General features: G+C 63.2%; 2 protein-coding genes across 6 annotated transcripts in view; one reads left to right on the top strand and one right to left on the bottom strand.

Moving 5' to 3' along the window:
• Nucleotides 1-81: 81 nt before the first annotated feature.
• NDUFAF8 (NADH:ubiquinone oxidoreductase complex assembly factor 8) lies at nt 82-2,601 on the top strand. The gene is made up of 3 exons (XM_006747627.3): nt 82-241; nt 378-488; nt 2,329-2,601. The coding sequence occupies exons 1-3, from the start codon at nt 158-160 to the stop codon at nt 2,356-2,358; spliced, it is 225 nt and encodes a 74-aa protein (XP_006747690.1). The 5' UTR covers nt 82-157; the 3' UTR covers nt 2,359-2,601.
• A 2,227-nt stretch (nt 2,602-4,828) lies between these two features.
• Nucleotides 4,829-18,232, bottom strand: part of SLC38A10 (solute carrier family 38 member 10) — a 41,336-nt gene continuing 27,932 nt past the window's right edge. For 3 of the 5 annotated variants that reach the window (XM_081804272.1, XM_081804275.1, XM_081804276.1), the window contains 6 exons: nt 16,500-16,650; nt 11,064-11,231; nt 10,374-10,763; nt 9,578-9,694; nt 6,639-6,800; nt 4,829-6,412 (listed from right to left, as the gene is read on the bottom strand). In XM_081804272.1, coding sequence (XP_081660398.1) covers nt 5,367-6,412; nt 6,639-6,800; nt 9,578-9,694; nt 10,374-10,763; nt 11,064-11,231; nt 16,500-16,650 — 2,034 coding nt within the window. In that variant the 3' untranslated portion in view covers nt 4,829-5,366. The remainder of the gene's footprint in view (nt 6,413-6,638; nt 6,801-9,577; nt 9,695-10,373; nt 10,764-11,063; nt 11,232-16,499; nt 16,651-18,232) is intronic. The other 2 variants (XM_081804273.1, XM_081804274.1) reach the window with 2 other exon arrangements.

The raw sequence follows: 18,232 nt of genomic DNA, 5'->3' as shown, positions 1-18,232 counted from the left end.
GAAGAGGGGCGGGTGCTGGGGGGGGCGGTGCTGAAGCTTGGCCAATCAAGAAGTGCAGGGAAGGCTGCGGGCGGAAGGCGCGCCTATTGAGCCCCTGGGCGCCGGAAGAGGACGGACCTAAGATGGCGGCGCCCATGGGTGCCAGGAGGAGCCGCTCATGTCGGGGAACGGAGCTGTGTGGGGGCGCGTGCGAGGTCGCCTCCGCGCCTTCCCCGAGCGCCTAGCGGCCTGTGGGGCCGAGGTGAGGAGCTGCCGGGCGGGGCAGTGCCTACGGGACAGGAAGGGCCCGCGCGGGCGGGGCGGGGGCGGAGTCTGCCCCGGGTGACCGGCGGGCGCGGGGGCCGCTGCGATCCTCGCCCGTCTCCCCCCGCCCCCAGGCCGCGGCCTATGGCAGGTGCGTGCAGGCGTCCACGGCCCCAGGCGGCCGCCTGACGAAGGACCTCTGTGCGCAGGAGTTCGAGGCCCTGCGGAGCTGCTTCGCCGCCGCGGTAGGTGGGCGCCGCCCGGGGCCTCTCCCTTGCCACTCCGCCTGGGGAGGGACAGCGGGACCCGTGCTGGGCCGCAGGCCTGCCTTCCCTTGCCGTGCGTTCGGTGCCGGGCGCCTGCTGCTGCTTCCGACGCGGGGCTCCAGCCGCCGCGGAGCTCGTGTGCCCGCGTGTGTCCGCGGAGGGGAACTTCAGCCCCAGCGCGAGGATGCGGGCGGCGGCGGCGGCGGGCGCGCGGGAGCGCCTCTAACTCCGTGGGGGGCCGTGGCCGTGGTGTCCAGACAACCCCGGGCGCCTAAGCACCGGCCCTCTTAGCTTCCCGGGTGATTAGGGACCCACGGGTGTGCTGTGCGCGCGGCTACAACCCCGGGCCAGCCAGCACGCCCCGAGGGGCACCCCCGACTGCCCCGAGGGGCGGGGGGGAGCAAGAGGTCACTGTCCTGGGCTTGTCAGTCCTCACCGGCCCCGGAGCGCGCCGTGGTGGGAACGGCCGGCCGGTGCTCTTGGTTCTGGACTCGGACCGCTCAACAGCACGTCCTTTCTGTTTCTGAGGCATCTTCTGATTCTTGTTGGATCAGACGCTGAGCCGGTGAAAGTTGTGAAGATCGCCAGCCCTGAAGTGAAGAATCAGTGTTGTGTTTACACGTTTTCATAAAGGGTGTGGAGCAAGTAGGGTTGGAGGAGATGCAGACTCGAGAAACCTAGATGGGAGTTCCAAACGGAGTGAGCAGGGGGCTGCTGCGATGCGGTCCTGGGCTGGTGCCCGATCCGGTGGGTCTGGGTTGGGCCGTGATCAGCTGTGTCCCCCAGAGCTGCTGGTGCAGAGAACCAGACCGCAGACCCGGCAGTTGGGTGAGCTCGGCAGAAATCAGGGAGCCTGAGGCCATTTCCTGACCTCCCGGGATCATCGTGAGCAGCGGGGTTAGCTGTGGCTTAGCCGTTTCTCCAGGGAGAGGACAGTGCACACGCTCCCTTCGAAGCCGGGGCTCAGAGGTCTCCTTCTACCTCCCTCGTGATTGTGACAGCAGAGACACTCTGGCCTCGTCCTGCCCCCACCCCCAGTCAGCCCTTGTCACCAGCCTTAGATCTGACGTGGGCTGTTCACCCAGGACCGCACCTGTCCTCTTGGCAGCTTCCTTGTTGTACAGCCAGAGGGCGAGGGGTTACTGCCTGGAAGAATTTACGTGTCAGTTACAGGTCTCTCCATACCACCTTTTGTGGTTAGGAGTTACTCTGTTACAGGCATTTTTACTCGCCTTTGCTGTGATCACATAAAGATGTCCCCACGGTGTGGGCCCCACACTCAGGAGCTGTTCCGCGTGCTATGGTCACGGAAGATGACTTAACTGCGGGCCCGGGGACCAGCTGCTGAGTGTTTCTCACCACGAGGACAGACACGGAGGAGCGCGTTTTTCCCATGCTACTGTAGTCCACAGCACTTGCGGGGAGCCGCGTGAGGAGGCAGAAAGGGCGATGGGCTCCCGTCCAGCTCTGTCCCAGGAGCCCTGTCTCTGGGCAAGTGTTCAGTGTTTCGCCGCAGCGTTCTCTGTAAGAAGCTCCCACTGCCTCGCGAGCACGGAGCGCGGTTTGTTGGGGGTTTGTCTGCACAGTGCCTGGTCCAGGGGGGCCTGGCTTTGGGGGTGCACGGCCACAGAGCAGATAGAGCCCCCTGGCCTGTGGCAGCTCCGAGCGGCCAAGCCCCCTGCTGCGCATCCATGCCGCCGGCATCCGTGGCCGGGCTCTCTGTAAGGTATTTGCCGTCAGAGAGCATTTCGTGGGGTGGTTTTCTTGCTTTGCAGTCTCGTCTAACTAACCTGTTCACACCAAATCCTTTATCTTCCAGGCCAAGAAGACTCTAAGGGGAGGCCGTTAGGATGGATGAGCCAGCAATGCACTTCTGTTTACTGCCTCAGGGAGCAGAGCCAGACATGCGGTGCTGATGGCCCCAAAGGGCAGACGTCAAAAACATCTAAAGCCTGTAGAGCTGAAAGGACTTCGGGCGCGTCAGGGCGAGTTGTGGACAGAGGGCGAGTTGGTTTTCCTGCATCGTGTGCCTGAGGATTCGGGTTAGAGTAAGACAATGAAGCAACAATAAAGACCGTGGCAGACCACACAAGAGCTCTGTTCTGTTGTACGCAGAGTGTGCCTGGGCCGTGGGAACACACTGCTCAGGGCTTTCACTTTTTAAGGAATTTGTATTCAAAATACTTTATCTGAACCTAACAGAGCCAGCAGACGTAGCTACTCGTTTATAGGACGTACCAGAGAATAGAAGTACAACCATGCCCTGAGCAAAAGAGCCACGGGTAGGGAAGCCAACTCAGGTGGTTTTTCTGGACTTGGAGGCAAAAAAGGAGGGGGCTGCCCTTTTAGAGGCGCCAGCCGGCCAAGGGAGGGTCCGGCTTAGGAGGCCAGCGCCAGTGACTCCACGTGGGGCACTTGCCCCTCTGCAGCCCCCTCGGGTCAGAGCCCAATCCCTCCTGACTTTCCTTGTACCCCACCCCAGCCCCTTGACCTGAGAAGGAAATCAGGGGTGCAGCATTTTTCACACACGCGCATACATACACATACCCAGCACGCGGGGCCCAAGGATTCCACAGGTCCTGAGCGCCGCCTGCTGGACGCCTGGGGACTGTGCTCCAGGAGCCCCTCCCAGAAACATGGAGGTCACCCTGCCCTTGGGCTCCGGGTCCAGCACCCACGCATTGATGGGGGGCGGTCTGCACCCTGATCCCACACACACCAAGGGCCGGAGCAGGAAGGGGCGGGCCTGGGAGCCGAGCACTCACCACGCTTCTCCCTCACCCAGCCTCCGGGGTGGGCTTCTCCAGACCCTCACTCTCCACTCTGACCTTTGGCAGCCTCTTACGGGGAGCTTGCAGGTCTCTGCTGGGTACAATGACTCCAGGCTCCTTCCAGAACCATCCCACCAGGTGTCCTGCCCCCATGTCTCCCAACTCTTCACCAGCCTCCTGTGTCCCTCCCTCGGGCCACGCACCAAACTCCCTTCCAAGTTCCTTGGCCTTTGCCCTTGCTCTCTGGCTTCCCCAGACTCACACCATCTTCAAAACCACGTTTATTGAGAGAAATGCCACCGAATGGGTGTCTAGATGCAGCCATTCCTGCAGCTGCATCATCGCACACAACTCTCGTGTGCCCGGTACCGTCATCTTAGTCCTCAGGCAGCATCTGAACCCTGAGGGCCTGGCTCCACCGGGTTTCCATCCTCACTCCTACCTGCCCCTTTCGGGGCTTACCAGCCCTGCCCTGGAACGGGCGCCCTCGCAGGCAAGATCCTACGCCAGCCGGCCGCTGATGGCCATACTTGCTGCTGCTCCACCTGGACCGCTCACTGCACCCGCCGTCTTGGCGCCAGCCGTCTGGTCAGAAAGCAAACGGCCCCCAGCCCCTCCAGCTCCCTGTGGTTCTGGCAAACTGACCCCACACACCGGTCTCAGGTTCTTCCCTGAGGGGCTGCGGGCTGGGGAGGCCGGGAGAGTGGGAACTGGGACAAGGACCCCAAGTGTCTGGGGGAGCCGGGGCTGGGTCCCCCCGCTGTGAGAAGGACGTGACCTTGCAGATGGCAGGAGGATGGCCTGACATCCAGGTAAATGGCGTCCAGAAATAGAATCCCACTCTAAAAATTTATTTACAAATGGAATTCCGATCTTAGGGAAGCGTCCAGAAGGCGTTTTCCCACTGAGCATGATTCATCTGGAATTGTTCTTAAGCACAGGAAGCACCCCAGGACCCACCCCCCTTCCTCGGGGGCTTGCTGCTGCAGGACCAGTGCCCTGCCCACTCCTGTCGCCCCAGCGCCGGCCCCTGGTTCAGAGGAACCAGCTAGGCCTTGTATTACTCGTTTCTAGTCGTCAGGCTGTCCGAGAATGCCAGAACTACAATAAACAAATGTCATTTCAAAGGCTCAGGGGAAGTAGAGGCCAGAAGCCGCAGCTGGAGCTGCCGTGCAGCTGTGGTCCTTCACGTGCCCGGGCACCTCTGGCCAGCAGCCCACCAGCAGCCGCACCCAGGGCCCCTGGCGGCAGGGTCGGAGCACACCCACCCTCGGGGCGCCAGGCAGCGCTGGCGCGGGCCCTACCCTTACACACGGACAGACCAGCATGGTCACACCTGCCCACCGGCCTCGGGGGCCAGGGGGTGACCATCGGCTCTCCTGCTCCCTGAAAACAGAACACCGCAAACGCCACCCGGCTGCTCACGGGGTCTTTCTGGGGCCGCGCTGCGTCGGGCTTCCACACCACCGCGAGGTCTGGTCAGCAGATAGCCTTTCACGACGGCCAGCACGGCGCCACGCTAGCTGCGTGGACCAGACATCGTGACACTTCTTATCTGTAAAACAACTTTATAGTTTGGGGAAGCGGAGGGAGCGCAGAGAGCACAAGGACCGTGACAAGGGCAGAGGCGGGCGCCTCTCGGGCAGCTTTCTGACCCCCGAGACGCCCACAGTCCCGGCCCCGCAGACACCAAGCCGCATCCACCGAGCAGCCGCGTGGAGGCAGAGTTCATTACGGTTCTCCATGATGCCTGGAACATCAGTCATGACGACCGTTTAGAGCAAACAGGAGTCCGGCACACGGTGGGCTCTCACCGCAGCCCGCGTCAACATCGGGCCACACTCCCCGGCCGGCCACTCCCGAGGCCCAAGCGGACGCTGCGTTGTCTGAGTCCTGGTGAGCTCAGTCACTCGGACAAGTTTAAGATGCGGGATGGAGAAGGCACAGGCCATCTGGACAGCGAGGCCATGGTGAGAGGCCTTTCAGACCCCCAGCCACAGCGTGACCTCTAACTCCGCGCCCACATGGCCCCAGCGTGGCTGGCTGAGACCCGCTGACCAGGAGGACCGCGGCCATTAGGGGCTGCTCAGGGCTCCTCCGGGGCCCCGGCCAGCTGCTTCACCTGGCGGCCGTGGACCACCCGCAACGCGCCCCCCGCGGCCTGGTGGAGCTGGGTCTCCAGCGCGCTGCGGAGGTCATTGACCTGCACGTCCGGGAGAGGGTTAAAGCTGATGATGACCCTGTCCCTTGGGGCCGGGTCTCCCCCTGCCCCAGGAGCCACATCCCGCCGTCTCCTCCTAAGGTCAGAACCGGCCTGGACTTTGAGTTCTCGGTTGGGTTTGGCGTGGTCTGGCTTCTGAGCCCCAGGGATGGCTGGTTTGGGCCCCAGATCAGGGTCCTGCCTCCGTTCCAGCTCTTGGACGGCAGCATCCTCCCCCAGAGCAGGCACATGGTCCTCGCCGATGGCCTCCTTTCTGGCCTCCAGGTGACCACCCTGCTGCCCACCCTGACCCCCAGCAGAAACGGCCTGGTGTTCCAACTGACGAATCTCCGCCTGGGCCCCAGGGGCTGCTCCTCCCGACCTGCTGGACAGGCCTGCAGGTCCCCGGTCTCGGCTCCCTGGCTGGGACCTCACGTGAGGGTCCCCAACCTCCCTCGCCCCCGGCACATCTGCCTCCTGAACGTTGTCACTGGTGGCCACCTCTTTTCGGGATTTCTTCCTTTCATGGGAGCTTCTGCCAAAAGCGTCCTGACCCTGCTCGGGGAGTTCACCGGCGACGAGCTTCTCTGGGCTCCTGGGCCCCTCGGCAAGGCCGGGCACAGGCACTCGGTCTGGCAGGCCAGCGCCAGCTGCGGGCACCACGCCCTGCCGGCCTTCCCTCGGCTCAGCCCGGGCTGCCCGGGGCTCCGTGTCGGAGGCGCCAGGAGGACCGGCTGGAGCTCCGCCCACAGCCCCCTCAGGCTCCCCGACGGCGCGCTGGCCATGTCCCTGGGGCGGAGCGGGGGGCCGCCGGGGAGCTCCGAGTGCAGGTTCCAAAGGCTGCTGGGGGTGGTGCTCCACTGTCCCCCCATCGTGGGCCTCCTGCTCCTTACCTCTGGGCGCGGCCACCCCAGGTTCTGGCTGCACTTCAGCTGCAAATGAAGTAAATCACCAGTTTAGCCACAGAAATGAACTGAAACTACCAACACAGGGACTAGAAACATGAGCTTGCCAGCAACTGAACACTAATCAAAAACTTTGCCCAGCAAGACTCCAGGCTGCGGAGCCACAGATCCAGCCACACGGGGTCACCAGGAGACGCGGCGGGCGGGCACGCATTCAGTGAGGACCCCCTTCCCCGGCCTGGCCCCGACTTGCCCTCCTCGCTGTCCTGCCTCTGCTGGTGGATCTCCTTGTGCTGCTCCTCAATCACCGCGAGCAGCTTCTCCTGCTGGTCCAGGAGCCGCTTCTGCTGCACCTGCTGCTCTTTGATCACCTCCAACAGGACCGCGTGGTCCAGCATCTCCGCCCGGCCGGCTGCTGGCGTGGGGAAGACACAGTCGGAGCCTGCCCCATCCACACAGGCGCTGGGCTGGGCGGAGGGCGGTGTGACGTGCGATGACAGCACCAGGTCGCCTGCGGGGCCCTCCCCGGCACACCCTTCGCTCGCACTGGCTCACGTGGGCCTGTGGTGTAGACACGCCCAGCGGGGGCCCAGCTGCTCAGACGGTGGCCCGCTGGGAGAAACGCTGAGAGAAGCCACAGGGGAGGTCTGTGCCACCGTGGGAATGGCGGCGGTGCCCTGGGCTGGGTGGCGTAAGCTACAAACTACTCTAAAAACAGAATCCCTGCGCTCCGAGAAAGCTTCCTCCACGGTGAGAATTTAAGGAACAAACACAACTGCCTCCCTCTCCAGCAGAAACCAGAACTGGGGCCTCGGGGAGGCAGAGGCCAGCTGCTGACACCCGAGGGTCCTGACCCTGCTCCTGACCGTCGCCCGGGAGACTGGCCACGAGCTGGCACGGGGGGGGGGGTGGGGGGGGCGGGCAGCACAGCAGGTGCGCGTCAGGGGCCCGCTCTGCTCTCTCCGCACCCCCGCCCCAGGACGTGGGCCCAGGAAGAGGCCCGAGTCTGAGCGCCCGGAACCGGCAGCGGCCACCCGTGGGAGCACGGGGAAGCTCGCCTTTCACTACCAACGCCTCAGCACCGGGTCAGCTACGTCCCGCGAGCAGCCACGGCTTCCGGAACTGCTACAACACGCAGGTCTTTAAACAGGAAGCCATGAAAGATGACGTGAGCGGTTAGGGCTGCTGGGTGGGCACGTTCAGAAGGAAGGCTGTCCTGGGAGTGGTAACAGCACACACCCAGCGAGGCCCACATGCTGGGCACACACAGACGTGCTGGCCCGTCCTCCCCAGTGGTGGCCCGTGACCTGCCACAGCAGAAGGGGCTTGGCCTCCCCACCCCTCCCCACCCAGAGGCCTGTGAAGAATACGCTGAGCCAGACAGCAAGGAGGACGAGGCACACGGAGGACAGGCCCCCATGCAGCAGTCCCTGCTCCCCACCCGGCTCTCATCCAGACACCCTAAGGTCACGAAGACGCCTGCCTGAGAAAGGCCACATCCTGTGGACCGGATCGGGCTCCGTATGAGGGAAGTATGCTGCGCTGTCCCCCCAGGTCTCCGGACCAGTCACCTCGGCCATGAGCCTCACTGTCACCCTGGGTACCCATGCCTCACGGCCACATTACGGTCAACAGTACAAGGAGAGCCCCATGTGCTGCCAAAACTGCCCATCCCCAGGGCAGGTGCTGGAGGAGCGGGCCCCAGCCTGCCCGGCCCCTCGGGGTCCCAGCCCGAGACCGATGCTGGAGGAGGAGGGGAAGTGGGGTCACGTCATGTCCAGCCAGAAGCAATGCGGGGGGCAGATGTGGACCAGAGTGGTGACAAGCCGTGCCCACAGGCAGAGCCCGGCCCGCCAGGGCCACAGATGGGATGTTAATACACATGCAGAGCACACTGATACCAGGCCATGCACATGGCGGAAGTCCCACACAGGCCCCCATCCTCAGGGGAGGCCTGAAGCAGCCAGCGCGTAGACGGCACGCACCATCCTCCAGGACCAGGGCGTCTGTGGCGAGGGGGCCCCTAACCGAGGGGCTGGAGCCAAGCCCGGGGGCAGGCTATGTGGGTGGCTCCGGGCGAGGCCATGTGGACGGCAGGCCTGCACCTGCTCTGTTCTTGCCCCTCAGGTCCCCCCAGCAGGCCCTCTATGGGAGCCGTACCTGCTACCATCTTTTTGATTTCAGCTGCTCATCCCATTGAGAGGCGTACGGAAGAAAGGCAGAGTAGGAAACCGTGAAAATTGTCTTTCCAGAAAGAAAAAAATCGAAAGAGTCAAACAGGTTTAGGTAACAGAGTACAAGTGCTGGAATCAGTGAACGCAGAGAGACAGACCAGGCAGGGGACACCACACATGAAGCCCCTGGAACAGCCCCCGAATTCCAGAAAACTTCCAGGGCCTCCTGCTCGGGCCTCTGGCTGCCCACGGGCTCGGCGGGCAGCCCCAAGCCCAGTGCTCCGGGCAGGCTGTCCCTGCAGGACCTGCTGCAGGGACCGTGCGTCTCGCAGCGGCCCCCAGGGCTGCTCCACCGAGATCCACATGCCCAGACCCCGGGGCCGCTCCGCGGACAGACCTAGCGATGCCGGCAGGTGGGGGTGGCATGGAGAGGAGTACTAACGGGGGGCAGGTGTGCAGGGGCCCCTGGGTCACCGATGAAATGAGGAGGCGATCACCAGCCAGGAAAGCTGTCACCACCCACACTACAGAGGCCCGACAGGGAGACTCCGGCCACGAGGGAAGGTCACCCCAACACAGGCATGAAGGTCTGACGGAGGATTAACCACTGGTTTCGGGACAGGTACTGGGTCTTCACTGCAGATGGGACGAACGTCCGCCCGGGGGCCAAGCTGAGGTGGGCTGCAACAGCCCCCTGCCCTCCCACCTGGGCGGCCGGGAAGGCACCTCCTGAAAAGCAGCAACGTCTGGGGGCACGAAGCCCCCCAGCCTGGTGGTGCTGAACAGCACTCGTGTTAGGAACAGTGACATGGCTGCCCTGAGACCATCAGAGATGCGAACGGAAAACCACGTGACAGGACGAGAGCGGGGCAGGGGGGGTTGCCCAGAGAAAGCTGCTGGGGGGGAAGCCCAGAGGTGGGGGGGGGGGCTCCTTCCCTGTCATGGCTGTGGGTCTGGAAGGAAGGGGCAGATGGCTCCAGGCCCCGGGGACGATGCAGCAAGGAAGCAAAGGCCTTACCCTCCAGCTTGCTGCCGGTGTGGCCTCCGCCCCGGCCCTCCGCGTTCCTCTGCTCTCGCGGCTCCACCTGCGGCCCGGCCTCAGGGGCCGGCTTCACCAGGAGGGGAGCCTTCCCACCTGCACACACGGAGATTCAAGAGGTTCGCAAAGAACTCTGGGTGGGGGAGGCGGGGGCAGAGGGCGGGAGAGGAGGGACACGAGGGGGGAGAGGCTTCCTAAAACTAGCCTCCTCACCGCCCCTCCCTCTGTCAGCAGTTTATACCCAACCTGATGATTACCAGGGAAGTAATAAAAACATATTTAACAATCTCATGGGCTCGTGGCAGCGAGCCAGGGCTAACTACCTGCACCAATTAACACGCAGGAACCGTCCTAACCAGCGCCGAGGCGGCACTTAACAACGTGGTACCTGTCAAGCGCTCCCCGTGCGTCCCCCGTGAGTGCCCAGACGCACAGGAACAGCGCGGCACCTGACACTTAGCGGTCCGGCCAGCGACTGTGTGACAGATACCACGGGCGTGTGGCGTCACCAGACGCCCGGCTTCCCCAGCAGCTGCGGCGGGGCCGCGGCTCTCACGCTGTCACGTGCTGATCTTGGGAGCCGAAGGGGGGTGGGGGCAGAAGGAGGGGTAATCAATTCTCGCTGCTCCTCCCGGCCTCTCCCAGGCCCCCCACCGGAGGAGCGTCTCAGGGAGAGGAGTTTGCCAAGACAGGCACAGCTGACACCCACTGGGCTCACTCTTCTCCACCCGCTTGCCCACGGCCCCTGTGTCCCGGCCCGGCATCGGGACCCCACCTGCTCTCTCCCCTGCACCAGCTGCCGGGGCGTCCTGCCCCTCGGGTGGCACTGCCTGGGGTCCTGGCTGCAGACCCCTGTCGCCTGGCCCCTGGTCCTCCTTCACGGGCTCGATGGCTGGCTGACCATTTTCTTCTGGAACCTTCTGGGGATCTTCAGGGAGACCACCTGCTGCCTCCAAGACCTGGTCCTGTCTGGGTCTCTCTCTTTCTGAATCTGGCAGAGGCGGTGCCATCTGAGCCTTGCCCCCCAGAGCCTTTTCATCCACATGCTTGGACGGATGTTCATTCTCCTCTGGTTCTTCTTGGTCTTGACCTTCGTCCACCACCACCTTGTCATGAGGGACAGGGGGCTCGTGGCGGTGGGCCTCGCCCATAGGTACCGCCATACCTGGAAGGCGACAGACGAGTCGGGGAGCAGGCAGGAGAGGGCCGCCCGGCCCTCCTTCCCAGGAGTAAGAACGGAGTCCCAGTGCCCGAAGGCGTGACCCAGGCTGGCAAGTGCCACGTCTCACAGATCGGACTTTTGCCTGAGCGCGGAGGCTACTGCTAGAGAACTACAGAAGGGGCAGCTGCAAGCCAGCTGGTGGGGGCCAGCGGGAGAACGTGCATCTGAGTCACAGAAGGAAGGAGGCGGCAAGGACCAGAACCTAGGCAGGCCCCTCCCCTGCCCTCCCGCCGTGCCACCCACCTTGGCCGGGCCGGTCCAGCTGCGCCTCCTCCTCTTTCTCTTTGGCGCCTTCTCTCTGGGGCACGTCCACAGGGCCCTTAATCTGGGCCTGCTCCATCTCATCTTTCTCATTTGGCAGCTTCGGCTTGTCTCGGCCGTCCTCGGCCACGTCCACAATTGGATTCTGGCCTGCAAGCACGACACAGCTAATTGAGCAGTGTTTCCACATGGCTACACCGCCCGTCAGCACGGGGACTGGGCGGTTTTCCCTAGATTGTAATCACATTTCCTAGTCGAATGGCAGAGCCTAAGCAGTTATTTTTTTCCTGTTCAACCATTAGCAGCTAAGTAGCACCGAAAACTGTCATTTTTCATGCGTATTCTTAACAAAAATACGTCAAAATGCAATTTACGCCTAACTGGGTGCAGAGGAGCAAGGCTCCGCACAATACTGGCCGTCACCACCAGATGGCGGCACAAACCCGCAGTTTGCTGCAGGATGGGGGCTGCAGCAGGGCCGCATCTGCCCAGGGCTCCCCCTTCTCCAGGACAACCACCTGCCACAACTCAACCCCCTGCTACAGGCCGGGATGGGGGTGGCGCTGAGAGGTGCTCGAGGAGAATGCTGGGGGAAAAGCGACCTGTGATGCTGTGGGCACCTTACCGCCGGCGGCCAAACGAGAGCCACACGCAGAGCCTGCGAAGCGGCGCCTCCCCCGCCCCCGCCTGTTAGGAAACCGTTCCATTAAAAAGTTGGCAAATGTGGCAGAAACTAAACAACCTGGGACGAGAAACTTTAAAAAACCGTCATTTTACCCCAGAGGTCGGAAGCACCTTCTATTCCCCTGGACACGAGCTGCCCAGAGAAGGGGAGACCGAGGTCCTCCATGGGCAGCAGTGCTGCTGGCCCCGAAGGAGAGGAAATTACCCAGGTCGACTGGACCTGCAAGCCCGGGGCGGTGCCCTCACTCATGTGGCTGCCAGGCGGCAGCTGGGGACAGCACCCTCACCAGACCGGTGCAGGGATGCGGCCCTGCCAGGTGGCGGGGGCGAGCCAGCAGGAAGCAGACTCTGGACTCTACAGTTGAACCAAGTGGCTGATAACAGTAAGCGTGTGAGCGTCACCCGAGCAGGTGAAAATGTCCTGGTCTCCATCACACAATTAACCCCTTCCCAGAGGCCCCGTGCTCAAATAGGAATCACCCTAAATCAAGGTGTCTGTCCAGTGGATCACAAAGTTAAGAAAAAGGGTCAGAAGGGGTGCCTGGGTGGCTCAGTCAGTTAAGCGTCTGCTTTTGGCTCAGGTCATGATCCCAGGGTCCTGGGATCGAGTCCCACATCGGGCTCCCTGCTCAATGGGGAGCCTGCTTCTCCCTCTCCCTGCCGTTCCCCCTGCTTGTGTGTGCTCTCTCCCAAATAAATAAAATCTTTAAAAAGAAAAGAAAAGAAAAAAGGGCCAGAAGGGGAAGGAAAAACACAAGAAAACAAAAAAAACCGCCGAGCTATCATGGGACCAAGTCACCTGCGCATGGTCCTGTCTCAGCAGGGACCAAGGCAAGTCGGGGGTGAGCAGGGGTGACCTGGTGGGCTGGGCTGAGGGGAGCCCCGTGCGGGCAGCCGGACGCCGGGGAACAGCGACAGCACAGAGTCCGCTGCTAGGGCCCTCGGACACTGCTGCAGGGACACCCGGCTGCACAGCAAGGCCGAGGCCCCTTGGGACTCCTGCACCCCTGCAGCCGCTGGCCCTGGCCTCCAGCCTCACTGTCCACGGCAAGGACCTACACGCCCTCAGCTGGAGCCGGGCTCTCCCCAGCGGACAGTTAGCCGGCGATGCCTCCTGGCGCAGCGAGACAAACTTCAACCCCCAGACCGAGTGACTCAAGAGCGGCCCACGCTTGCACACACAGCACACGGCCCCGTGAGCGGACGGGCACCTCAGCATCCCCAGCAGTCAACGGCCACCTCACTCGCCCTCAGGGTCGTCGCTGGGTCCCAGCAATCACTGATGACCCGGGACAGACCCAGGACAATCCCGTGTCTGTGCCTCGTTCTGCCAGGCGGTGATAGACCCCACACTGCCCGGGGCAGCCTGGCTTTCAGCAGAACTGCGCCACATGGTGACAAGGGACCTGCTTGTCCTCCTGACGGTGCTTCAGGCTGGGCGCCCCCCGAGACAGGCCAATGGACAGAAACTGCGCTCTGGGCTGTCTCTGGAATCGGGGAAGCAGTGGGGGGGGTTGCACAACCTCTAGGGCAGGCCTGCCCGTGGCACCAAGGAAGTCTGCACTCGAGGACCTGGGCCGGGGGTGACTGCTGCTGGTGGCCGGCATTGACCAGCCTCTCTCTGGGGACCCAGGGGTCAGTTAAGATGGAAGGCAATCACCTCAGAGAGCAAGCACCAAAACAAAGGGACTGCTCCAATCACACCTGAGCCCACAGATGGAGTCCCTGTCACCCGGAGGAGACCCCGATTCAGGAGACATTCAGGACCCCAGGGCCACGCACTCGTAAGGCAAGAAGAGCCGAGAGCCAGGCCCTGGGTTTAGGTGACTTTCCTGACGACCGGTTTCCGGCGCCCCTCGAGGTGGCTGAGAGAGTGGGTTGGGGAGCGCTGATTTCTGAAACCCACTCTTCTTGGCGTGGCTGGCAGGGGCAGTCTTGACCTCTGCATTCTCTCATCTTTCCAAGCGTGCAGGAGTCGCCATGGCTCCTCGGACCCGAGCGTCCCGATCAAGAGGCCACGGTGGCCCGAGCCTCACTCTCACGGTCCCCTAGAGCAGGCCGGTCTACCCACAGGCAGCGGGTGGAGGTGGGTGAGCCGCTCCCCAGGGGCCCCTCCGGATGCAGGGCGGCTGGGCTGGCAGAGTCACCCCGGAGGGCACAAGTGGCACGCGGGCAGCGGGCGCAGCGGGCACAGTTGCCATAGCATGGTGGCCGATGAAGGCCCCTCTCAGCAGGGATCGGGAGGGCTGCAGTGGGACCTAGCTGCCCCAGCCGAGGAGAGCGAGCAGATGCACGTGGAGCCAGGAGTCCCTCACTCACACCCTGGCATCTGTTGCAGAGAGTGCATGCACTCCCGCCCGAGGGCTGAGTCCCCGGGGAGAGATCCCCGCCCTGTGGCGAGCTCCCACGCGGGCCTGTGGTCAGCCCCTGCCACCTGCGTCCACAGTCACGGCCGTGCTGCCCCCAAGCCTCTAGCCTACTGCCCGGCCTGACACCCAGAGCCCCCGTCCTGGCCCTTGGTGTTTCTCCCCACAGAGCAGCAGCGGCGCCCCTGCAGGGTGGCAGTTGGGGGGCGCGCACCAGGGGGTGGGGACATGGGGTGGGGATGCTGGGAGGGGAAGGAGGAGAGGGAGCCATACGTGTTACAGAATCCGACCGGACCTGCCAGACCCGCTGGGGCGCTATCAGATAGGAGATAAATGGCCTAATTAGCCTTTTTAACAGACAATTGCCTCGCAGGGCCCAGCAACCTCTTTCCTCCACATTTGCTGCTCGCCACACCAGTGTGCATCCCGGGCTCCGCTCTCCAAGAGTGCCGGGCCACGGGTCCCAGTCCCACGTGTCCCCAGCAGGGCAGGACTGCCATCATCTGTCCCCGGGCCAGCTTGGGGCTCTAAGGAAAGCCAGCACCATTCTGGCCTCTGCGACATCAAAGAGACCAATAAAACCCCACTCCAGGCTGACGGGCAGAAGTCCGACAAGGCGCGCACACGGTGCGGGCCCCCCCAGTCCCAGCTCTGCTTCAACGAGGCAACCATCAATTACGGGGGAGGCCAGGGGCGAGAAAAACGGAGAACGCGCTAAAAACAAACGGCATGTGGTTCTGAGGGGGCCATGTGTTTTGTTACAGGCTCATGGAAGCAATGGAAACCAGATGTGGCCTCGGCGGGCTCCAGGTGAGCCCACAGCCCGCCTCCACCACAGGATGCAGCTGTCGGCACAGGCCGTGGAGCACGGCTGCGCAGTGACATGGGGACAGGCAGCCCGGTGCTGACTACTGCCAGAAAATCCACAGCCAGCTGGGAGGGGGTCACCGGTGCCCGAGTCCAGGCACACAAGGCCAAGGCGCCTGACGGTGGGGGACCCAGCAGGGCCGTCAGAGGGGCAGGTGCAGGCCACCCGCTTCCCTCTTCAAGTGGACTTTCTCCATCCAAACTGCCGAGCCCAGCGTGGGACACTCAGGCGGCTTCTGACCCCTCTGACTTGTTTCTCTGGGGAACCCTGCCATTTCCCGGGGCCCTCTCTCCAGGGACCCCAAAAGGGGAATCTTTCTGCCAGCCCTTGTCATCCCAAGAAGGCAAAAGAGAGCATGGCCCGCTCCTCCAAGCCCCAGGAGAGACTGTTCTCCCACAGGGGAGGTTGTGGGGGGCACGGACGCCAGGCTTTCCAAGCCCAGGGACAGAGACGGTAACAAATCTAAGGGCCACGTGCTTTCCACTGCCGGCAGGCCCGGGCAACAAGGACCCAGGGCATGTTCAACTCTCTTGCCAGACTTTTGGGACCTTTTCTTTTGTCAATCATGGTAGGCGGGGAGACCGGGGCTCCCCCCTGGGGCAGGCACTCAGCCTTCACCGTCAAAAGGCACCTGAAACTCACAGGCGGACAGCACTGCTCCCCCCAAGGGGCCTCCCCCAGAAGGGCATGCCGGGCAGGCAGTCTGGCAAATCTCAATCCAAGTGGGGGTCTACTTGCAGGGGGGCGGATTCAGACACGCATGGACACACTATTAGTGTGAATGCCTAAAACCCAACCATCGTCAGAGCAGAAGCCCCCAGAATGAAGCACAGCCCCCCCTTCCAGTACCCAAGCCTGATGCCACTCGGAGCTGCTAGGGGGTGCAGGGCCAGCATGGAGGAAGCCCTCCTTAACCCCTCCCATCTATGCCTGGGATGGCCAGGGACTCCAAGAAAACTCTTCTCTCCCAACCAACTCTGGATACGATGGAGCCCCTTCTATAGCCCAGAAAGCCACGCTCAGAACCACCCTGCACCCTGATGGGCATGGCCATGGATGGGGTCACAGAGCCACACTGCAGCAGGCCCTCCGAGGCAGGCATGTAGCTGCAGAAGGCTGCGTGGGTCGTCCCCTCCCCACGGGCTGGGGGGCCAACAGCAAGGGGGGACATCGAACAAAGCCACAGGGCGTCGCTGACCTTGTCCAAGCAAAACCCAGCCTGAACCCTCATCCCCAAATCAGAGCAAGCAAAAATGACAACTCCCCCCCACACACTTGCTTCCCTGCCAGCGCACCGAACAGCGGGCACTGAGCTCTCCGTCCTGCTGTCCCCCACAGGCAGGCGGCTTACCTGGCCCCTGGAGGCCCCCTGCCCTACTCCCCCACCCAACAGGACTGGGGCAGGTGAGACAGCCTGGAATTACCACTTGCACACCACACCCAAGGTGACACTGCGGGGCGCCCCGAGAAGGCTACAGGGCTGGGGGGCCATGTGCATACCTGGAAGTTGCGTACCTGGGAGCCGAGCCGCCTCTGCCTTTATGATGCCCTCGGCCTCTTCAAGCCGGCCAGCCACAGGGGCCTCCTCACTCACAGACAGGGTAGTGTGTGTGCTGACCACCAGGATGCCCAGGCCAACCCAGAGCACCACCTGGACGAGACAAAGACCCAAGGGCAAAAGGGGTCAGGCAGTTGCCGCACCCCTGCCCTGCTCAGGGGAGGAGGGGGTATGTGGGCACAGTGCACAGCAGGAGGGGCTGGGGAACACAGGGCACTCAGGCCGTGGTCCTGCTGGCCTTGACCGCCACTCATGTTGGCCACTAGGAGATGGTGGCCCCTCACTGGTGAACGTGACCAAATCATCAGCCAAACCTGCTAGAGCCGGGCTGGCCATGGAGGAAGGGGCAGGCGAGGGGCGGGCTAGAGGCAGCGTGAGGGCAGCCTGCAGAGAGCAGACCCCGAGCCCACCGACCAGGCCTCCTGGAGAGCAGGGGCCAGACCCACCTGCACCTGTGGCGGCAGAGGTCAGGCTCCCTGATGGCTCTGGCCAGAAGAGCAAGGATCTCAGGGCAGCTGCCCGACCCTAAGGGGGCACTCGGCATCCCACGCCTCGCCCAACAGCCGGGCAGAGGGCTGAGTGTGCAGTCGGTCTGCCTCCCACGTCACCCACTGAGCGGGACACGCCCAGAGCCGCTGGCACAGACGGGGAGAAAGCCACGGAGGAGATGGCTCCTCAGCCCCCATCAGCGGGGGGTGCCCGTCGGGGCTGCCCAGTGAGCGTGCTGGACGCGCCGCTGACGGCCGAGGCTCCTCGTCCCCGGCCCCATCCCTGCTGAGGGAGCCAGGCTGGTCACACATGCAGCCCTCAGCAGTTCAGGCGGCCAGCCCTGCGCCACGCAACGCAGTCTCCTGCAGCGCCTGCCTGAAGACACGCACACGCTGGACCAACGTGCTGTCACTGGTGCGGATCGCTGCCCTGCCTGCACCCGGCCCGCCAGGCCCTCCCCAGGGAGCAGTGACTCCTGGTCCTGCGGAGTCTGCGGGAGAGCGGCCCGCGAGGCGACCTGCTCCAAGAGCCAGGGAGACCCCGCCGCTCACCTCTCTGCAGTCTCACAGCCAGGATTCAAACCTTTTTCTCAAAGGCATGTTGACTTTAAAAAAACCAGTGAGCCATTCCTGGGTCCAACACGGCTGGAGAACGGCCTGCACTCACAGAGGCGGGCCAGGCCAGCCAGCGAAGGCCTCCAGGACAAGTCCATTTCTGCGCCGCCGCTCCGCAACACGGCACTGCTCCGGAGCTCACAGACGCCAAGGGCAGGCCGAGCTCCGAGGTCGGCCATGGGTCAGGGGGCCTGTGGACTCCTGGAGGCTCTCGGTGACCCCCCCCCCAAACCCGCCTGCCATGGCCAGGTGCAAAAGGGCTACCCAAGGTTCGCGCACAGATTTGGGACGCCAAAGCAGCATCCGCAGACTCCACAATACACAGCTCGGGATCGAGAGCTCCTGACAGTGACCACGTCCCTCCCCCAAGTATTCTCCTACTAAAAATGTGAGTAGGCTCAGCATTAGTGTATGACATCTTCTTCCCAGGAAGGTAAGATTCGTGGGGCAATGATGGTGTCCAGAAGTGACCGAGGTCATTTTTGAAAGTTAAAAGAGAAGGACGCTTCATTTTTTTATTTTTAAGATTTTTTATTTATTCATTTGAGAGAGAGACAGGGAGAGGGACAGCA

Source organism: Leptonychotes weddellii, chromosome 15 (genome assembly GCF_054177405.1).
Source record: "Leptonychotes weddellii isolate Sample4059 chromosome 15, ASM5417740v2, whole genome shotgun sequence".
Classification (NCBI taxonomy): domain Eukaryota; kingdom Metazoa; phylum Chordata; class Mammalia; order Carnivora; family Phocidae; genus Leptonychotes; species Leptonychotes weddellii.
This window is presented reverse-complemented; position numbering and strand designations above follow the sequence as displayed.

Coding starts and splice junctions, on each gene's coding strand:
- NDUFAF8 (XM_006747627.3), top strand. CDS start 158: ATGTCGGGGAACGGAGCTGTGTGGGGGCGCGTGCGAGGTCGCCTCCGC. Junction 242..377: donor TAGCGGCCTGTGGGGCCGAG/GTGAGGAGCTGC, acceptor CCCCGCCCCCAG/GCCGCGGCCTATGGCAGGTG. Junction 489..2,328: donor GGAGCTGCTTCGCCGCCGCG/GTAGGTGGGCGC, acceptor TTTATCTTCCAG/GCCAAGAAGACTCTAAGGGG.